The sequence below is a fragment of the Dermochelys coriacea genome, chromosome 6, assembly GCF_009764565.3.
Source record: "Dermochelys coriacea isolate rDerCor1 chromosome 6, rDerCor1.pri.v4, whole genome shotgun sequence".
In the NCBI taxonomy this organism is placed as follows: domain Eukaryota; kingdom Metazoa; phylum Chordata; order Testudines; family Dermochelyidae; genus Dermochelys; species Dermochelys coriacea.
This window is the reverse complement of record NC_050073.1, coordinates 17,389,672-17,404,912: the sequence shown is the minus strand read 5'-3', so window position 1 is coordinate 17,404,912 and position 15,241 is coordinate 17,389,672. Positions and strand designations below refer to the sequence as shown.

Here is a 15,241-nt window from a genome sequence, read left to right as displayed (position 1 = left end):
GCTCATGCTCCACAGGCTGTTCACTCCCTGGCCCCAACAAGCCTGGTTTAGTCACAGGACCTTTGTCACATGAGTTCAGCACTTAGCTCCTTCGTCTGGGGAGGAGAACTAAGCTGGGACAAGTGCAGCGGCACCCCAACCCTCTTAAAGGGCTAGCTCAATTTGTGACCCCATATCACAGAATCAAAGAATCATAGGACTGGAAGGGCCCTCGAGAGGTCATCTAGTCCAGTCCCCTGCACTCCTGGCAGGACTAAGTATTATTTAGACCATCCCTGACAGGTGTAAGTGTATTGGTTTAAATTCATACTTTAGGTTATACTGAGGGGAAAAAACTTTCTGCTGTAGGCACAGCCAAAGGAAACATTCCTAGCCACATTTTACAAAGGAGAACCAAGGCACAGAGGGGTTCAGTCACTGCCTCAACATCACCTAGGAGTTGGGACTTAAATTCATATCCCTTGATTTCTAGCTCAGTGCTTCAACCAAAAGACCAACTTTCCTCTCAGGCTAATGTTGCTTCTGCCTGTTTTTCTGCACCCTGCAAACTGCAGGGTTCAGTCTGTATCTGAAGGAGAAAAACAATGGTGCTGGGGCTGCACCAGTTGAGAAACATCTCCTCAGATGTTTACATCACTCAGTCTTTGGCCTTCAAGGTTATATGACTGAGGACTTATTATTGCCTGGCAAAATAGCACAACATTGTTATGATTGTTGCAATAAACAGTGTAAACAGTAATTTCTTGCTGAACATTTCCTGGATTCTTTAGCTGGTAAGAAAATGTTGGCAAACAAAATAATAATGATGTTTTTCTCCCAGATGGTAATCCCCCAAAGCCAGTGATTTTTCAGTAAGCAACCAGCAGCAGGGAAATCAGTGTGACCCTCAAATGTGTTGTGTAAGCAGGCTTTATACCATTGCCTTTCTGACACGTTGGATGCTCATCAAAAATTGCATGTTCATTCATGCCCATTGAATGCTTGGTATGCAGTAAGAAAGCTTTTTCTGCAACCCTTTCATTACATTCTTGTTAGTCACGTAGGTTACATACAATTAACATCATGCTACTATTACGGTACAGCACATACAAAAACAATGTCAGCCTCTCTTCTTTATGACAGTCATATGTTACAGCTTGACTACACAATGTTCCTTTAGACAATCCAGGGCCTGATCCAACTCTCATTAAAGCTGATGGAAAGACTCCAGTTGACTTTCTTCCTATTTTAGGATTGCCTCTGTGCTTTGTGACTATGTATTAGACCTTCATAACACAGCTCTGCTTTACTAGTCTATGCCAGTACAGCGTCTTTGCTTTCATAGTACGGCAATATTTGTTCTTACAACTACTTTTTCCTTTCAAAGCAAACTCAAATTTAATGCAGATAAGCGTGAGTTGGAGCAGTAGCCTGGGAAAATAAGTCTTCTCTTCATCCACAGAATATGTATAGCCTGGATACATCAGAACAAGCTTCCCCACCACTATGCTTCAGACTTAATCTAGAGGGACACCTCCAGGGACACCTCTCGGGGCAGGCAGTCTCCATGCTCCTTTGATCTTTGATCTTCCTTTTAGGGCTGCTAGTAAGGGTGCCAGCAGTGACTGGACATTTAAGCCCCTGCTGACTGTTTTGTGCAGGTGGATGCTTGTGCCTGTGTGGAGCACCATTGACTTCAATGGGGTTCTGCCACTCTGGAGCAGTGCACAAAACCGGGGTGTTAGGGTATATCTACACTGAAGCTGGGAGTAAGCCTCCCAGCCTAGGTAGCCAGACTCACGCAAGATGGGCTCAGGCTACCGTGCTAAAAGTAGCAGTGTGGATGTTGTGGCTCAGGCAGCAGGTCGGACTCTCAAGCCACCCCACACCCTATCTCTGAACTTCTGTAGCTAACCAGTCTCCATCCCAGCCCCAAGCTCCACATTGCTATTTTTAGCATGCTGGCTTGAGTCTGTTCACCTGAGCTGGGAGGCGTGTGCCCAAGTGCAGTGTAGACCTACCCTCAGTGACTCAATCGAGAATACTAATTGACTTCACTAATGCCACCATGGAGCCATCACTTAATTACTATTTCCAGTAGCACCTGGGATATACTTGGTAGTTTCCAAATAGAGAAGATGTCATGCTTCCTGCCCTGAGGTGCTTGCAAGAAATGATTTTCTGTCACAGCTGAGCTGGAACAGAACTAATATCCCAGAGATGAAAGCATCCATCTCTCACCACCAACCTTATTAGCAGATCACTCTCCCTTGCTATGGTAATCAGTTACCATCATAACTTCCAGGATAAAGATTTGGTTCTCCTTCCTTTCCCAATATTGCTGATGTCACTACCTTTGGAACAGAGCTTGTGCCATAAGATGTGCCAAAGTGAGCCATGTTCCTGACATTAGGATAAAGAGAAAGGGATATATTTAGAGATTTATAGCATATACAATATACCACAACTTTCTGGGCCTTACCTGTGGTTTCAGTAGGAACATGCCCTTGTCCTTATCTTTAAAGGCACCTTTTACAATGATTCATACAAGAAGCATTATGACTGTGAAGAAGGAAGCTACAACTGGAAATACAGAACAGCACCCATAAAGACAAAACAATGGGTGGGCCAAATTGCTGAGGGGTAGACACCTGCTGAAGACAATAGAGTTAGAACCATGATTAATTTGACTCAGTGCATTAGAAGAAGCTGATGGAGATTTCTAGATATACCACTCCGATTATAAACCAGTTCAGTGGCAACTGAAAAGACTGGAAGTTGGAGAGAATAAATTAAAGTACTTTGCTTCCTTGCTTGGAATAAACTTTTATCATTTCACAGGACAGACTAGGTGGTTTGCTATTGAATTGTGAAACAGGCATGCAAACTTTCAGCATAGCCAATTGCTACAAACATAAATCAGTCCCCCTCCCTTTGTAAGCTTCGTGGAATGTTATTTAAAGTGTATTGCCACCTTGAGGGTATTCTGGGAACTCCACCAATGCAGTATTTAACAAGTTTTGGTATGTTCAGAACACAGAAGTGGTCTCTGTGCCCAGGGGTTTGTCATAGACTAGAGAGATAGCTCAATGGTTTGAGCACTGGCCTGCTAAATCCAGGGTTGTGAGCTCAATCCTTGAGGGGGCCATTTAGGGATCTGGGGCAAAAATTGGGGATTAGGCCTGCTTTGAGCAGAGTGTTGGACTAGATGACCTACTGAGGTCCCTTCTAACCCTGATATTCTATGAACATGCTGCAGACAAACAGAGCACCAAGTGATCTGATTATATATTTATCACAAAATAGTGTGATGTAGTCAGTTGGTGGTTTTTAAACACACAAACCCAAGCCTGTGCTTTCAAGGACAGATTAGTTGCATAAGGTTTAGCAGAAATGGTGCATTTTCAGGAGGGTTTTGAAGTAGATGGTAGGTGGCCAACCACCAGATTGGGTTGATAGCTCCAGGCCTGAAGAACAGGTGAAGAATGGGAGGACGACAGTTGGAGTAGTTAGGCCTCTTGTGCAGGGCACAGCTCATACAAAGTGCTAGACTTGGAGCCATCAAGGCTTGGCTAGGCCAGTTATCAGCCTGCATCTCAGCTGCCTTTTCTGGTTACAATTATTGAACAAATGGTGACAATCAGGTGGCCTCAGTACCCTTGTACACTTGTCAATTTGGAGGCATGGGACAGACCAGCTCTTGTTACATCAGTAGATAATCTCCCAACAACGGTACCAAGATTGCATCTCCACCCTGACATTCTTAGAATTGCCAACTGCCTTTGATACTGTAGATCATGAGGTGTGTGGACTCAGTTGGAGGCTGCACCAGGAGTGAATGGGGTTGCTTTGCTTTGAATAGTAAGGGCTTTCAAAGGCTGGTGGTTGGGCCCTCCCTTGGCGTGCTACAGGGTTCCATCTTGTCACCTGTCCTCTTTACGGAGCTATGGGGCAGTTAGAAGGGTTGGTGAGGAGGTGGAGATTGGTCTGCCTTCACTCTGCTGATGGGGCCCAGCTCTTTTATTTTCCTACCAGCCAAAAGGGTCAAGTGCCTCAGCTGGAGTTTAGCTGAGAACGAGCTGGCTTACATTTGGTTCAGAGAACATGGAGATGACACTGATTGTAGGGGAACAAGTGGAAGAGAAGGCAGAGATAATATCTCCTCCTTTGACTGAGGGAGGGGCTAGCTCAGCATTTATGGGGCAAGCGAGCAACCTAGGAGACTGGCTGGCCTTCCAGCTGCTATTAGAAAGTCAGGTAGAGGCTTCAGCCACTATCAGCTTTCTTCAATTACATACAAACAAGAGGCTGTGTCTGTTTCTTTCATAGACATTTGCAACTGTGCTTTCATCCTCTTGTGCAACCACTATAACATGATTGGTGGTGTTACACTTCTTAAATCTATCCAGAAACTGATGCCAGGTTCACTTGTTATGGATACATCTTGCCTTGACACCAGTTTTTGAGGGCCTGCAATGGCTATTTATTACATTGGAACTGTAGCATAGTTAAGGTTTCAGTTCAACAGGAACTTAAAACTTTTATTTTGTACAAATCTCAGTGAAATAGCAAAAGCCAAAATCTTATCTTTGAGCACTGCTTTATCTTCTCATGGTGGGTTGAGAAAAAATGAATTGGTAGAGAGAATAAAGTTAAAAAAATACCTCCTTTTTGGCAAATTTTCACTCTTTTCTTTGTACCCTTTTATAACAAAATCCAACACTCCAGGGGCCTGTCCTTGGACCACAATATTTGTAGTCTTATGCTGATTATCTAAAAATAACTGATAATTGAGCAGTTTGTCTATAGAGTATTTTATAACTTTTTAGCCTTAACAGAAAAGAGGCGCAAATCAGAATTGACCTACTTTAAATAAGTCAGTCAGATAGGGAACCTAGAGGAAAGGTATTTGAGCTGGAAAAGAGGAAATCATTTCAAATCTCACCTGTTTAAATTTCCATGTAATTTACTACCCTTAATATTGGCCAAGCTCATTAACTCTAACCTAGAAGGCAGTCAAGGAAGAGCTGTTGAATCCAGTGTTGAAAATAAGTTAGCACAGAGCCTATGCAAGGACACTACATGCATGAAACCTAGGTCTCTAATGGTAAGATTTTCAAGAGTGCCTATGCAAGTTAGACACCTAAATCCTAGCGACTTTCAGTGCCCAAGTTAGTAGAGACATTTTGAAAATGGTACCCTAACTTGAGAAAACACAATCCTATCCCCCACACAACACTGCCTTTCATATTTGAGCCTGGTCTACACAGATTTTATATCAGTGTGAACTATGTTGGTTAGAGATATTTTACTGAAAATTATACATGTATAACCCCTAATGTGGATGCAGCTGTAAAGGCATCTTACACTGAACTTATTCTGCTTCCCATATACGAGTAAGCTCTACTGGTATAAGAGCTTTTATACCAATCTAGAATTGCATCCACTCTAGTGGACAGATTGTACCATTTTAAGTATGCATCTCTGCTATACCTGTATGTAGACAACACAAGATCATACATCACTTCAGCATTGTTACCCACAACAACTTACAAAACACACGGAATGCAAGTCAATCTGTTGTCAGAGGTTCTTAAACTTCATTGCTCCGCAACCCACTTTAACAAAAATTACTACACGACCCCAGCAGAGTGTTGGCGGCCTGAAGCCTGAGCCCCAGAAAGTCTAACCTCAGCCCTGATGATCCCATTAAAATAGGGTCACAACCCATGTTGGGGTCCTGACCCACAGTTTGAGAACTAATAATATAATTGATATCAAAGCTGTGAAGTGATTTAAGATTTTGTAAAAAGGAAAGGACTTGTGGCACCTTAGAGACTAACCAGTTTATTTGAGCATAAGCTTTCGTGAAGTGAGCCGTAGCTCATGAAAGCTTATGCTCAAATAAATGTGTTAGTCTCTAAGGTGCCATAAGTCCTCCTTTTGTTTTTGCGAATACAGACTAACACAGCTGCTACTCTGAAACTTAAGATGTTGCGTTTGCACATTTGAGGAAGTTGGTGTGCATTGCTTTTAGAGATCTGTTGGAGATGGAAGTGAAATCCCGACAGAATGCGTTACTGACAGCAGTGTAGGCAATATGCAGGTAGAAAGGAATGAACAAGTCTTGGAATAAGATCTAATTTGTCAAAGAAATGAGTGCCGCTTTGGTCATTTACAGACTATAATCGTTTACGAGAGTTAGCTTTGAAGCAATGCAGTAGAATTTACAAACTAATTCTGATTCTCTTTCCATTGGGTTTTACAATAGGATTTAGAATCAAGTGCATGTTTAGGTGCCTCAGGGTGGGGTTTCAAAGGGTTCTAAGTGATTTAGGAGCATAAGTTTAATTGTCTTCACCTACATGCAGAATCAACGAGGCTAGTTAAGAATTTTTTTTTCTTTAAACAAAGCCCAAATCCAGATCACCATTCTTAGATGAGAGAGAAAACTTCAGGGACAATAGGGTTATTACAACAAAATACCTCAACATCCATTTTAAACAAAATGTTTTATTAGCTTCTGTAGCAAAAGTTTAGTCAAATAGGCCAAATCCCATGTCATCATCAGACTCCTCAGACTCCTCCTTTTTCTCTTCTTTCTTTTCCTCAGCTGCAGAGAGAGAAAAGATTTAAACGGTGTTTACTCTCATCTGGGAATATTTACAGTACATTTTGGATATTGCAGGTGTGAGGAGATCCCAAAATACACACTCTTCATGAAAGAGTATCTTCCAATTAAATGGACACAAGTCACCCCTTTAAGTTTCAGTCTCTGCATCTACTCTGTGCTTTACTAAAAGATTCAATTTCTTTTAACCTATACGTTTAAAGATTAAGTGCCAAATTTTGCCTTCAGAAACGTATGCACAACTCTCAATTACATCCACAGGAGCTGCAGACACATACCTGAGGGTCCATTTTGGCTCTATAGACTTAAACCAGAACAAATTAATGAAGGTGAAAAGCAAGCAACTGTGTACAACTCTTACTGATTGGGTGGTTTTAGCTAACCGCCTTCTATGCGCACCACTTTAATAGTTCATTCCCAGGTACAGTGCAGAGATAGTCATTAGTGCTAAACCACATCAGTTAATATTTCAATCTCAGAACAAGAAGCCAAAATACAGTAAAAGAAAGAAAAAAGTTTCCCAAGTTTACATGATGGGAATTAAGGCACTAAGATTTTAATGTATAAAATATAGAGTTTTCGTAGAAGGGCTCCATTTCCCCCCTTGTTTTACACACTGCTCAAGTATACTCACCAGCAGCAGGTGCAGCAGCAGGAGCAGCAGAACCTGGTCCAGCTGAGACTGCTACAGCTCCACCAACTGGCATGCTGGCAAGTTTGCCGTTACCTGTAACGAACAGAAGGGGGGAGGAATACTAATTAAGCACTCAGAATAGACCTGGCCCTGCAAATACTGCAACATGCGGAACCAAAGTTATGTAGTAAGATGGCACCTAGTCAATATGGTATATGGACATGTGTATGAAAGGATGAAATGAATGAGGAAAAAAAAAATATAAAAATATCTAAGGGATGTGATTACAGGTTAGCCTCTGACAAATTAACGCACACTAGCCACCTGCAAGGAACAATAAGGTGCCGGGTATTTTTGTTTGTTTAAAATACTGCACGTTCTACAACAAGTTTCTAAAGTATAAGACTGAAACACTGGGCAGCTAGCCTACCCAAAAAACCAAAAAAAAAACCAAAACAAACAAACAATGTGGTGTTGACAATAGTTTTGAGCAGAATTTTTTTTGCCTACAAAATCCCCCAAACCTCCATATTAAAAAGTTCAGACATCAACAGCAAGCAAACTTTACCAAATAAAGAAAAAGGTATCCTTCAAGAAGAGCATTTCCTATATGACCTCTGCTAGGTCCTGTCTATTCTATGTTGTCTGCAATGTGCTACAACCTTGGACTTTGCAGCAATGCAGCACGGTTTGGGAATATGATTAGATTACCATGTATAGAAAGAGACCAAACAACACTGAGCTGTTCCAAGGAGTACTGTGTAATAACCAGGCCCTTCCAACATTGTAAGAATTACATTATAGATGGGACCTTTGGGATTAGTGACCTCACTACTGCTTAATGTCTCCAATTTCTGGAAAGTTAGCTCTCCACCTTTTCCCTTGTGAATACTGAGAGTCCCTCTGCTTTTGAAGTTTGCTTACCCAGTCCTTTTGCTTGTACTTCTTTTCTAAGAATCAATTTCTAAATAATTGCTTAGAATTTCAGATTCCTATAACTAGCAAAATAAACATGTTTTATAATCATGTCAGATATTCTAGGAAGCCACGTACAGTAGAACCTCAGTTACAAACATCTCGGGAATGGAGACGGTTTATAATTCTGAAATGCTCATAACACTGAAGAAAACATTATGGTTCTTCTTTCAAAAGTTTACAACTGAAAATTGACTTAATACAGCTTTGAAACTTTACTATGCTGAAGAAAAATTCTGCTTTCCCTTTTCTTTTTAAATAGTTTACGTTTAACACAGTACTGTACTGTATTTTTTTGTTTGCTGCCTGATTATGTACTTCTGGTTCCAACTGAGGTGTGTGATTGACTGGTCAGTTCATAATGCTGGTGTTCATAACTGAGATTCTACTGTATTTCTAAAATAAATTATTCCATCAGCAGACAACTGAATCATTTTAAGAGTGTGTGGTAAGTGCATGCATAATGGCTCTTTCAGATTTTTATACAACATTCACAGAAGTATCTACCAGCTGCTGTACTTTCTGATAATCATTAAGTGCTCACAGGATCAGGCCTTAAGGCATGTGAGTAAAGTTACAAAAATATCTGCTTAAATGTTTGAAGGAATGGGGAGTAAATCATTAAAGAGTTTTGGGCTACCTGAAGTATTCAGCATGCTATATAAAAACAATGTATTTGGTCAGAGCAAAATATTCAGTAAGTGGCACATTCAAATTGTTGTGCCTTTCTAAATTTATATTTATTAATTTTGCACTGAAGGTAAAATATGATTTTTTTTTTTTACTTCAGTGTTCTCTCTCAATAAGATTTATCACTTCTAGGTCTCCCTGAAATAAACTGAAGGCTCGTGAACGAAGGATTTAGTTCATGAAGTGACTTCTCGGAGAAAGAAAGTTCAAGAACACAATTGGGTAAACCAAGAGTTACAATTTAGAATGCTAAAGTCTGGCTCATTCTCCCACCTAGCAACATGTCCAGAAAACTCTTGTTACGAGCAGACTAACTGTAAACTCATATTTAAGAGCACTTTCCACTTTAATCTGGTCCACAAGCGAAACCTAGCAGGTACTGGCACTGACCTGCAGGAATTAGGATGGACCCCTACCCATTACATGATTTATCCCAATTTCTATCTTAATTGAGAGCCCTCTAAAGCAAGTCTGATTTAATGAGGAAAAACAAAATGGAAAAAAAGAAAAAAGAAAAATCCAGTAATTCTCTGCTCTTAAGGGTCTTTAAAAATAGTGACTGAACTATAAAGGCAATCATAAATGTCACCCCCCCCCCATGAGATTTTACTTACCCTGAGCAATGACATCCTCTATATTTTTTCCGTTCAGTTCACCAATAACCTAAGGAAATTGCATATAAAGTATTAAAACAAATTGTTTGATATGCTGTTTTAACTGTTATTCAATCAGGCTTCTGTGTAATACCACCTAACCAGCTGCTTGTAAATCTCCATCTTGCCCTATTTCTCGGGAGAAGAAACAATGAATATAGGGTTTTTTAAAATAACTTATTTAAAATTTAATTTTAAATTGACAACCTACATTAAGACCTAAATTTATGATCTATTAAAATCATTTAAATAATTACAAAAATAGTATTAAATAGTACGTTTGCTGCTGAAGTTTTAAAGAAAGTCAAGCCACTGAACTGGGGAAAAGCACTGGTTAAGCACCAGGAACCAGAGCTGGCTGAAGTGCTAAACCAGATTTTGACAGCAGGAGCTCTCTACAGAGATTATTTTCTTTGTTTCAGTTTATTCCTCTAATTCAGTTCAATGACTAGTTCATTCAAAGTTAAGAAACCAATTGGGAGCTGAAGAAGCAGGGAAACTTGCTTTCCCTCTTCCAATCTATGAATAAAAGCTAGGTGTGATGATGAGATCTACTAGTTCTAAAAATAAGGACACAGTGACCAGAAATAATCAGTTCAATTCAACAACTATAGATAATATTTTCTATGTTTAATAAATCAGTTTTAACAGAAAAACATGTTTTGATTAACTTTCTTCCTTCAGTATCAGGCACATTCAAGATAATTTTTGATAAAATAAAATTAAATGCTGTTTGTTTTTTATAGACTGAATTTGAATTACCATCCAAACAGAGCCACAAGTAAAAAATATTAATCTAGTAAATAAGAAATGTGTCGTTCAACATACAAAGGTAAAAATAAATACAAGTTAAACTCTATAACTGCTTATGTAAATATAGCGTGTCCACATAGTTAGCAAAAAGCAGGACCAAATTTTGTATAAAAGCTATATTTAGTAGCAAATCAACATATTTCAATTGTTACCGAATCAATCTCCCTTTTAGGAGAATAACCAAAAAGTATAAATACAAAGCAAGATTAAAATCTATGATTTAAATCAAATCTACTTTATAGGACACTGAAATCCAAACAAGTCCACAGTTGGAAATAAAAACAAACAGGAAGTGTGCCATGATAATAGCTCATCTTAACTAGTTAGCCTCTCACAGTTTGTACGGTAACTTCCAGCTTATCTATATGTATCTTACTATATGTCCCATCCTATGCATCCGATGAAGTGGGCTGTAGCCCACAAAAGCTTATGCTCAAATAAATATGTTAGTCTCTAAGGTGCCACAAGTACTCCTGTTTTTTTTGCAGATACAGACTAACACGGCTTCTACTCTGAAAATTGTGCCATGAATGAAAACTGAAGACTGACACACTGGAGCACCCGTGCTTTTCTGTAGTCATCTCCTCATGAAATCCATTTCAATGAGTTCACAATGAATTCAGGAAGCTCACAGCAATGAAGACTATAGAAGCCTTCTACAAGTCACAAAACAGACCCTCTGCAATGGTTTGTTAGGCATTTATGAAACTGATGCTGTACCCCCTTCCACGCGCATGCTCTGCAGCACGGGATCCTGAACCAGCATGTGTGTTCCTCAGTACTCTGACATAAGCTGAAATGATCAGCTGGGCTTTAGCATTTCACTGGAATGGAAATTTTACTATCAAAATTGGAGTCCAGGCTGGCAAAGATTAAACAGGAAAACAGAAACTGCTACCATCTCCGAAACAAGCATTAAAGGTCAAGGGTGCTGCAGCTCCTCCCGGTGTATTTCAGCTATTGGATAGCAGTGCAGGATAAAGGACAGGTTTCAGAGTAGCAGCCGTGTTAGTCTGTATTCGCAAAAAGAAAAGGAGTACTTGTGGCACCTTAGAGACTAACAAATTTATAAAGGAGAGTCACAAACCAATGTGAACAAACAGTGGAGGCCAGATTCTAACGATAGGAACTGTAAAGTCAAAATACATTGCAGCTCAGCGATAGGGACACATCTAAACAACATTTTTCAGCAACTAATCTCCTGCTCAAGTGAAGCATGCAATATGTGAATTGCCATGTTTGTGTTTATTTACTCGGAAAGGTGTGTTTGAAGAGTCCTCTAGAGTTATATTGGAGTAAGATCCGGTCAGTGTTAACAAATACAGATAAGTCAATGATGACAAGAACAAATTCCAACATAACATTGTGGGAAAGGGATGATCAGTGAAAACTAGGTGAGTTTATAAAGGCCCTGGTAACTATAATAAATAAGTGTCAATCTGAAACACACAACAGAATAAGAACCTCTATTTCAGGGTGCAGAACTATATCCTAGTACTGCATGGATTCTGGTTAGAGAGAACTAACCACTCTTTTGGTTGGATTTCTGAAGATTACAACTATCCATCTGAAAAACCTAGTTTCCCCCATACCCTCTCTCTTAATGCATCTCTTGCAATACCTGACACACCGTGTCTGCAAATAAGATGATTTCTCGTTTGAAAAATTCTTATAGAATTTCAATTGTTTTCTTTTTAAACACCTTTTAAAACACCACCACATTATGAGAAGTATTTAAATCTCTCTTCCCAATCTTCCTTCAAGCCCTTCTCTGCCACACAGCCTTTCAACACTGATCTCCAGGCTGACACTAACCCTGCAGAATCTTTATGTTTTTTCCTAGGTATTGTATCATCTGGGTGTATCTCATTTACTTCCCTGCCATTGCAAGAGCCTCAGACATTGGTCCACCTCAGTGTTTCCTATGCTCTGCCCGTGGCACACAATAGTTTGTGTCCTAAGGGCTATAATACTTTGGTCTAATTCCAGTTGTTAGGTTTAGTGTGAGAATGGCTGGATTGTATTAGTGGCCACCTTGTATTAACGGCCTGTGATACACAGGAGGTCCAACTAGAGGACACAGTCGTCTCTTCTGGCCTCAAAATCTTTGTATGACTAGTTGACATATGTCCCTTGAAGCAGATACAAGGGCTTGTGTGTTTTATGGAAAATGCTGTGTATATATTTGGCACACCATAAATGTAGTGCAATAATGTTGCCAGAAGCTGGGAATGGGCGACAGGGATCAATCACTTGATGATTACCTGTTCTGTTCATTCCCTCTGGGGCACCTGGCATTAGCCACTGTCAGAAGACAGGATATTGGGCAGGAGGGACCATTCTGATGTTCTACCTTTTGGCTAAAAGGTAGAACCCTCCACTAGAATTAGATCAATTTATTTTGAGGCTGTGCATAACTGCAAATTGAACACTATCTCACAGGAATTTTTTTTTTGCCACTAACCAGGCAACTACCAGCCTCTAATAAGAGCCATTAGGCAGACCTTGTTGTATGCAGCGTAGTTGTAGCTGTGTCAGTTGCAGGATATCACCACCTGTCTCTCTAATTACAGACCAATTAATAGCTCACCTTAAGTGATCACTCTGGTTACAGTGTGTATGGTAACACCCATTGTTTCATGTTCTCTATGTATACAAATCTCCCCACTGTATTTTCCACTGAATGCATCCGATGAAGTGAGCTGTAGCTCACGAAAGCTTATGCTCAAATAAATTGGTTAGTCTCTGAGGTGCCACAAGTACTCCTTTTCTTTTTGCGAATACAGACCAACATGGCTGCTACTCAGAGACTTATCAGTTAGAAACACAGCTTCTAGTAGCTCTGTCCAGTGAGGTTATTCAGGCTGAATTTTTGTAAATAAGAGAGCCTGAGATCTACAGAAATGCTACCCCAAATACTTTTTATTGGGCAATTGGCACTTGAGAGACCATAACCACATACATACCCACACTTGGAACGAAACAAATATTTTTAATACCCCTTGGATTAATAAGATAAGATTCATAGTCAAGCGAATACAGAAATGGCTCCCATTTGGATATTACACTGTTAGTTACTGCATTGTCACCTTGTTCAGGCGTTCATCATCCGTCTCAATGCCTACACTGTCAAGAATCTTCTTCAAATCCTTTGAAGCGGGGGACTCGTTGCCCCCAAGGACGGCCAGAAGATAAGCTGCAACGTAACGCATTCTGAAAGAGAATTAAAATCTTATCATGGAGGCTGTTACAGATTTTAGAAGCCAGGGACTTGTTCCCAGCTCGCTGGAGCCCTGTTGTAGTTACAAAAAAAAAAAAAAAAAAAAAAAAAAAAAGTGTGTTCTTAGCTTGAGTTAGCTAACTCAAGATGAAGTTTGACAGATTTCCACTCTATACGGCTAAATTCAGTGCCTTGCAATACTCTGAAACCTAACTCAAGATAAAATCCTAGTAAAGATGAGGCAGTTTTCATGAGTTGCAAGGTCGAGTTCTGCAGGAGCCTAGTCTTTAACTGCCAAGCTATATTAAAACTACAAAATACCTCATCTTCCCTAGAAAGTTACCTCCAGTTAAGAACAGACGTCCCCTCCCCACCCCCCATGAAGACGAGGCCTTAGAGAAGCTGTTAGTCAAGACAGTTGGTTTTAAGTGTCCTAAACTAGATGGCTTTTACCTAGAGCCGCTATGAAAGTTGATACAAACACAACTCTACGCTTCCAGCCCTGAACAGCGACATCAGAGGACGTGGTGGGAGAGAATTTGAGCTGGTAGCAACTCGGCACCTTTCTGAACAGAGCCCGCTGGGTAAGTGCCCATCGCAAGCTGAACGCAGGCGGGGGGCAGCCCAGCTGGACCATGTCCCTGGCAGGCGCTCGGAGGGGCTCAGCGAGCCCAGGAGAGGGGGCTCCCCCGGCTGTGCGTGGAGGGGCAGCTGCTCGGAGCCCAGGAGAGGGGGCTCCCCCGGCTGTGCGTGGAGGGGCAGCTGCTCGGAGCCCAGGAGAGGGGGCTCCCCCGGCTGTGCGTGGAGGGGCAGCTGCTCGGAGCCCAGGAGAGGGGGCTCCCCCGGCTGTGCGTGGAGGGGCAGCTGCTCGGGCACGATGCTGATGGCTGAGGCGCCCCAGTGACCACCCCGCTTCCCCCCCCCACCCGCCCCCATTCAGTGGGGTGCTCCCCGCGGCCCTGGTAAATCCCCCTTTGTAGCCCCCCCACGGCGGTCCCAGCACTGCCCCACCCCACAAACTCCCCCCTCGCCGCGATCCCAACCCCCCGCCCCCCAGTACCCCTCCCTCCAGCGTCCCGGGCCCGGCGCGGGAGAGCACATGGCCGCCATCGCTCCTTCCCCCGCCGGCTCCGCATGGTCTCGGCCCAGCCCTGCTCACGGCAAGGGCAGGGGAGGCTCTGGGCGCGCTCATGAGAGGGAAGGGGGGGGGGGGAGGTCCGCACACTTACTTGACCGAGTGGGGTAGGACGGGAGCGGGGCCCAGGGACGTGCACTCGCTACGGCGGCCCGGCGGCTAAAGGGAAGGGGCAGGGCCTAGACAGACAGTTGTTCCTTTTACAGCGTCCCACCAACCAGCTCTGCCATTGGACGAACCGAGGCGGGAAGACAGCCAGTGAGCAGCGAGATTGTTCCTAGAGCTGCGGCCGCCATGACACTAGAGGCCCCACCTCGGGATGGCACGTGCTCCGGCCCCCAGCAGCTCTCGTAGGGGGAGGGGAGAAGCACAGGCAGGCCGGGACATTACCCACGGGGTGCCAAGGCCTCCAGCCGTGCTGGGCGGGGGCAGCATCATGGTGCCAGGCCCACTGGGGACCAGGGTAGGCAGGGGACCCTTCCTCCCACAGCCTGTCAAGCTGCGGCATAGG

The 15,241-nt window shown here is 42.3% G+C and overlaps 1 protein-coding gene and 1 non-coding gene across 2 annotated transcripts; both read right to left on the bottom strand.

Annotated features, from left to right (window-relative positions):
* Positions 1–6,476: 6,476 nt before the first annotated feature.
* On the bottom strand, positions 6,477–14,979 carry RPLP2 (ribosomal protein lateral stalk subunit P2). The gene is made up of 5 exons (XM_038404498.2): positions 14,825–14,979; positions 13,465–13,588; positions 9,524–9,572; positions 7,245–7,337; positions 6,477–6,592 (listed from the first exon to the last, which is right to left on the bottom strand). The coding sequence occupies exons 2-5, from the start codon at positions 13,585–13,587 to the stop codon at positions 6,516–6,518; spliced, it is 342 nt and encodes a 113-aa protein (XP_038260426.1). The 5' UTR covers position 13,588; positions 14,825–14,979; the 3' UTR covers positions 6,477–6,515.
* LOC119858140 lies at positions 9,189–9,321 on the bottom strand. The gene has a single exon (XR_005293798.1). It is a non-coding gene; the product is annotated as a small nucleolar RNA SNORA52 (small nucleolar RNA).
* Positions 14,980–15,241: the final 262 nt, after the last annotated feature.

Excerpts from the sequence above, each read along its gene's own strand:
- RPLP2 (XM_038404498.2), bottom strand. The coding sequence starts at position 13,587 with ATGCGTTACGTTGCAGCTTATCTTCTGGCCGTCCTTGGGGGCAACGAG. Across the intron at positions 9,573-13,464 it reads ATGATGAACGCCTGAACAAG|GTTATTGGTGAACTGAACGG; the intron begins GTGACAATGCAG and ends CAATTTCCTTAG. Across the intron at positions 7,338-9,523 it reads AGAGGATGTCATTGCTCAGG|GTAACGGCAAACTTGCCAGC; the intron begins GTAAGTAAAATC and ends TGTTCGTTACAG.